At 36.7% G+C, this 5,522-nt stretch overlaps 1 protein-coding gene across 1 annotated transcript; it reads right to left on the bottom strand.

Moving 5' to 3' along the window:
• Window positions 1–754: 754 nt before the first annotated feature.
• LOC137722912 (hydroxymethylglutaryl-CoA synthase) lies at window positions 755–5,184 on the bottom strand. Its single transcript, XM_068462032.2, has 12 exons — window positions 4,807–5,184; window positions 3,936–4,042; window positions 3,380–3,512; window positions 3,095–3,238; window positions 2,815–2,973; window positions 2,572–2,645; window positions 2,394–2,469; window positions 2,223–2,278; window positions 2,032–2,119; window positions 1,773–1,913; window positions 1,542–1,691; window positions 755–1,164 (listed from the first exon to the last, which is right to left on the bottom strand). Exons 1-12 carry the CDS (start codon window positions 4,867–4,869, stop codon window positions 958–960), a joined length of 1,398 nt encoding a protein of 465 aa, XP_068318133.1. The 5' UTR covers window positions 4,870–5,184; the 3' UTR covers window positions 755–957.
• Between the last annotated feature and the right edge of the window lie 338 nt (window positions 5,185–5,522).

The raw sequence follows: 5,522 nt of genomic DNA, 5'->3' as shown, positions 1-5,522 counted from the left end.
TTTATAAGCTCATGGGACAACCTGGTTTAATACCATGAAGAAAGTTGAGATTCCACTATAAAACCAATTGGTAATATGGGGAATAGCTCAACCTCTTATAAACTCATGCAATGTCTCTCCTACCAATAATGTGGGACTCATTTTCAAGAATCTCAACAAAACGCGTTTAAATTATCCTTAACTTTTGAACCCGCTAAACTATCCCCTTAAGCTTTTGAAGGGTATTCTTTAGCAAGTGTGAGCCATACTAAATAAGTGAGCCCGGGATATTTAATTGGCGGCTAATTTAATCCAAAATGAGCCAAACACCTCTCTCGCACTATTATTCCTATCCGTAGTCTAATACGGCATACCAAACTAGGACAAGGAAATATGAGCACAGAGAATGAGAAAAACCAACAGGATCCTCTCGGGATTCTTTTGGTGAAGATTCTAGGAATCCGTAAATCGCATCTGTACATCGTACATCATATGATCAGTTTTTATTAGATATTATTTGTATTTAATTTTAATTAAAAATATTTAAAATAATTTATGACCAGATAATATATAATGAACGGATATGATTCACGAATTCTCACAAAGAGGATCCGTCGAGATCCGGGTTCTTCATAAAAAAAAAAGAATGCAGCAATTATTTCGTGTGTACTTTTTCAAGAATGCTTTTGCAAGTACAAGTAGAAAAACAAGCTACGAAACATGGGCTTGTGATCATGGGCTTGTGATCTTCCTTTTCACCAATCGTGGACCATCATTATCATTCAACAATTTTATTAAAAAGAAAAATAAGAAGAAACAAAAACAATTTTTTAACCTGACAATACTTAGCTGCCGATCAAACTATTTGCTTTTAACATACAAACTTACGGAGGCCAGCATGTTCTGTTTTACGAGTTACAACTGACATCTAGCATCATAATCTCAACTTAACCGTGTGACCGGCTTGAATTACGTCCATCAGTGACCGTTGGCAACCACACCGTTGGCATTGGAGATGGCGGCCGCATCCTTCTTGGCATAGAATCTACGGTACTTAGAGTCGACTTCGGTAAGATAGTATGTGCCTGGAAGTAGAAGGCTAATGTCCTGGTTGGTCACAAAGTCTTTGCCTCCATACCTGTGCTCCATGATCTTCATCACTTCAACAAACTTCCCGGGAGGGAACTGCATCAAAAACACACGTTGTTCAATAAATGAATTCCTTACCGAGGTGCTTTTCTAATTTATCAAGCGTGATAACTCAACCGAATTCCCGTTGGACAGCACATGGTTCTAATTTTCAATAGCACTCAATTAAACGTGGTGTTAAATGCATCATCGTGCATGACAACGTTCCGGGCAGAGGAAGATGGCTTTCGTGTTGCCAAGGATTTTAACATGGCAGTTTCAAAAACAAAGTAATGAGCAGTATGATTTATTGGAATCACATTGTAATCAAGATTATTCCTCAAAGACGCAAGCATTACTTGAGAAAAATAAAGTTTGTTCGTATCTGAATGGTACGACTATGCTTACAGAAAAAGGAGGGAAAAAACTAGTACCTCATGTCTTGCCTTCAACTTCTCTCCAACATTCATCACAGCTGCGATGTTCTCCAAGCTAAAGGGCTGTTGACCAGCATTGAGACGCAATGAGAACATGGTTGCAGTTGAGCCACTTCCATAAGAGAACAGTATCACCCGCTTGCCATCCTGTTATCAAACAAAACTTATTAGGCCAAAATGTACAGAGGAGAAGTCGAGCCTTTTGGATAAGAAATTTATGGGATTTACCAAGGAGCTGTGCTTGTTGTGGAGGAGGGATACAAATGCCGCATAAAGAGATGCAGTGTACATGTTTCCAACTTGCTTTGGTACCAAAGTTGTTGGTACAACCTTAGCGTCGTATAGGGGCTTAGCGACTTGCTGGGATGCCTGTAGTTAAATAAATCGTGTACAATGATCAGCAGATATAATTAAAGACTATGCTCACAATCAAAGGAACCGAGAAAGTTGCAAGTATAATAGGAATTTTCAAGGGTTTTAACAGTACCTTTTCAAGATCCCGGCTATTGTAGCTATCATCACCAGGAAGGTCAGCAAATGGAGCCAGCTTTTCTTTACCCGCCTCATCGATGGAGCTACGTATGGAAAGAGAGAAAATAAATCACCACGTAAACATACATTAAGAATAAATGTCCGGAGCATTATGATTCTTAGACGGGATTGAGGAAAAACAAGTACCTTGCATTCCTTACGGCGTCATTGAACACCAAACGAGCAAAGCTTTTTTGTACAAGCTGCAACAAATCAAAGCACAAATTATTTTAAAAGGAAAAGAAAAACATTCAAAATCTCAATTGTAAACCAGAAAGAAAGATCAATTGCAAGATCACAAGTTCTAAGAATATATACCTTGTTATAGGGAGAATGAAATACGAAGTACTCAGCATCAGCGATAGAAAATTGTTTACCTTCCAATTTCTCATACCTATAGAAAGAAAGAAAACAATTAGGCATTTACATAGGAACAAATAATAGCGAAAACAATACAACAAAGTCAAATGACTTCAGTATTTTTACAAGAACTCACTTTTTACATAATTCCTTGTAGCAAGAATCAAGAGCCTTCAGATAACAAGTCTGAGAAAGCTTTCCGTCAACAACCTACAAACATTTCACAGGAATGATAAATTAGGATAAAAAGGCCTAGAAACGTATCACTCAAAGTTAAAAATATAAATAGTCCAAACTCAATTTGGAAACAAAGAAAATAAGAACATATGATTCCTACCGTCCCAAACACATATATGTCAAAAATGGTAAGAAGAATTACCGGATATTCACTGGCAAGGTCGGGCTTGTAAAAATCATATACGTGAGCCATATGACTTCCCCTAATTTTGCTCTCAAAAGCAACAGGAGCATCAGGTCCAATCAGCATGGCAATGGCAGCTGCTCCACCAGTTGGTCGTGCTGGTCCCTCTGCATAGACCTGAAATAGAAATTCTCCCATAAGATAAATAGAGTAAAAGTAGAGACATAGAGGTAATGTAAATGGAAATATGTGTTAGACTATTATCAACATTAACATACGATAAAGTAAACGGTCATACCGCACTGTCAGTGCACACGACAAGCCCATAGCGCCCATCCCATGAGCTACTCTCCACCCAATTGACACAGTTGAATAAAGCTGCAGTTCCTCCATAGCAAGCATTAGTTGAGTCGACACCTTCAATGTCAGTGTTACCGTGCTTCTGGATATTTGATAATGAGAAGAAAGTGTCAGAAAAAATTATCTATCAACATTAGCTCATAAAATAGGATACCAAAGAAACATCATATTAAACGGGGTAAAGAAAGAGCATACATCTTCTAACAGGGGAAAAAAAAAATACCTCAAAAATTGTCATCAGGAAGGTCTTAATAGATTTGCTTTTGTCGATCACAGTCTCACTGCCTACTTCCAGGCGACCAATTTGTTTTGGATCAATCCCATATTTCTCAAGAAGGGAGGTAACCACTGTCAAACTGAAAATTCAAAATTCAAAGTTAATGACTATAGAGTCTCCACAAGATTATCCGTAAAGTGAAATAATACATATATAACACAAATATTACAAGGTAAAGCCGTAAAGATACGGTAAAAACCATAAATAATTTTAAGACTAACATGCACATCAGAAAAGAAATGTGATCAAGAAGATGAAATTATACTATGTGACCTGGTCTTTTTTTCCCAACAATTATGATCATGTCCAAACTGGACTAGAAGGTTGCATTATCAATGCAATTTTTCGTTTTAAATCATCAGATTTCGACTGTTTCAGACAGTTTTCGAATCACGTGCTCTTAAACCCTGTGTTTAATACTAAATGCAATGGCAAGGAGCGGCTTAATACAATGTATTAGGCTACAAAAACATTGAGGATTGAATGTAGAACTAACTAGTACCTCATTGAGATGACATCTTCCACCTCTGAACAAAACGCCATGCAATCTTGTCCAAGTCCGATAGTGTACTTCCCCTTGCTGGCACCATCATGAGCCTCCAAGGCTTCCTATTTTGCATAAAGAACGAAAACTTTCATTAGTTGACGGAAATCTTAACTAGTTTGGTATGGCTAACAGGACATCATGATGCAAATATCGAGATAAAATGCCCGGATTTGTTGCTAGGAGTAATGTTGCTTCAAACACCCTACCGCTCTTCGTGTGCGCGATTGCAATTAAGAAAACATTAGATGTTCATTTTATTCTGGAAATTCAATCAAAAACTCCTTTCACTTAAAACTTTTTATATTATTTCCTAAGATTTTTTTTTGTAAATTATGATCAGCTAATCTACAAAGTTGTCATCTTTCCAATTGGACCCTTCAAATTTATAGTCACTGCCTGTAAAATCAAAATTCTGAACAAAAAAAACAAAGCTCAAATTACATTTAAATCAACATATACTTAAGTTCTAATAAATCGATATATATAATAATAATTTTTAATCCAGTTCCAGATCAAAATGTCTAAGAACATTTCTTCACACGTTAATGCAAAAAATATTCAAGAAAAAAATCAACTACTCAATTAACTGAGTTGCTTTCTGCTTCTTTTTTTTCTTCATTTTTTTCTCTGATTTAAGAAAATATCGAACAAAAAACTAAAATGATTATTAATTTCCATTTCCTCACTTATTCAAGCAACGAAAATAAAATTACAAAAATAAAAAAAATTACAGGCACGACGAGGAATCGTTGTGAATGTGAAACGAACATTAAAATTTTAAAAGAAAAAAAAAAACGAAAGCAGTTTGAGAGTGAGGGATCGTCACCTGCTGAATACAGGTAGGGGGGAAGTAGATGTCGACGGCGAGAATTCCGACGTTCTTGGCCATTTTCTCCGGCGTTCGTCCGAGTCACTCCGACGAATCAAAATCCCTCGTCGAGCTGAGTTTAGAGAGAGAAAGAGGAGAGAGAGAGAGAGATGTGTGGAGGTTTGGAGGTGCTGTACAAATGGGAGGCTTCGCTGTATATTTATAGGGGGCAGTGAGTTGCAGAAATGCAGACTTCGTGAGCTTCGTGCAAAAATACGATGCGATGGAGGGCGCCTTCTATCTTTGACCGCCAACTTTTGTCAAATTTACTTCCCTTGCCCCTATTCTCACGGTGACAAACGGCATCATCATCCCCCGATTCCCCCATTCCCCGGTGGTTTTTTATTTTTAATTAATGTTGTTAGATTTTTATACCCACTTTACATTTATGTATCGGCTCTCGTTTTTCTGTAGTACTAAATGTAGTGATGTTTTAGCCGTTAGATTTTATTTCTGTAACTGTTAAATTTTTTATTTTTAATCTAACACATTTATTTTTCTTATCACTCAAAGGTACGTAATATTAAAAAAAGTTGATATTTATCATAAAGATTTTACAATAATAAGTGGGTCGATAAATAATTATCTACCTCAAATATCACTTGCTACTTAATACTATGATCTAATGGTATCTTCTTCACTTGCAAGTGAGAGGTATTCGATTCTCATTGAAG

Source organism: Pyrus communis, chromosome 4 (genome assembly GCF_041283825.1).
Source record: "Pyrus communis isolate YQ-2024b chromosome 4, ASM4128382v1, whole genome shotgun sequence".
In the NCBI taxonomy this organism is placed as follows: Eukaryota; Viridiplantae; Streptophyta; class Magnoliopsida; order Rosales; family Rosaceae; genus Pyrus; species Pyrus communis.
This window is presented reverse-complemented; position numbering and strand designations above follow the sequence as displayed.

What these genes read in the sequence shown, in the direction of transcription:
- LOC137722912 (XM_068462032.2), bottom strand. Translation starts at nt 4,869, where the DNA reads ATGGCCAAGAACGTCGGAATTCTCGCCGTCGACATCTACTTCCCCCCT. An exon ending in TTCATTCTCCCTATAACAAG is followed by an intron (nt 2,279 to 2,393) that starts GTATATATTCTT and finishes GATTTGTTGCAG; the next exon opens with CTTGTACAAAAAAGCTTTGC. An exon ending in GACGCCGTAAGGAATGCAAG is followed by an intron (nt 2,120 to 2,222) that starts GTACTTGTTTTT and finishes TTCCATACGTAG; the next exon opens with CTCCATCGATGAGGCGGGTA.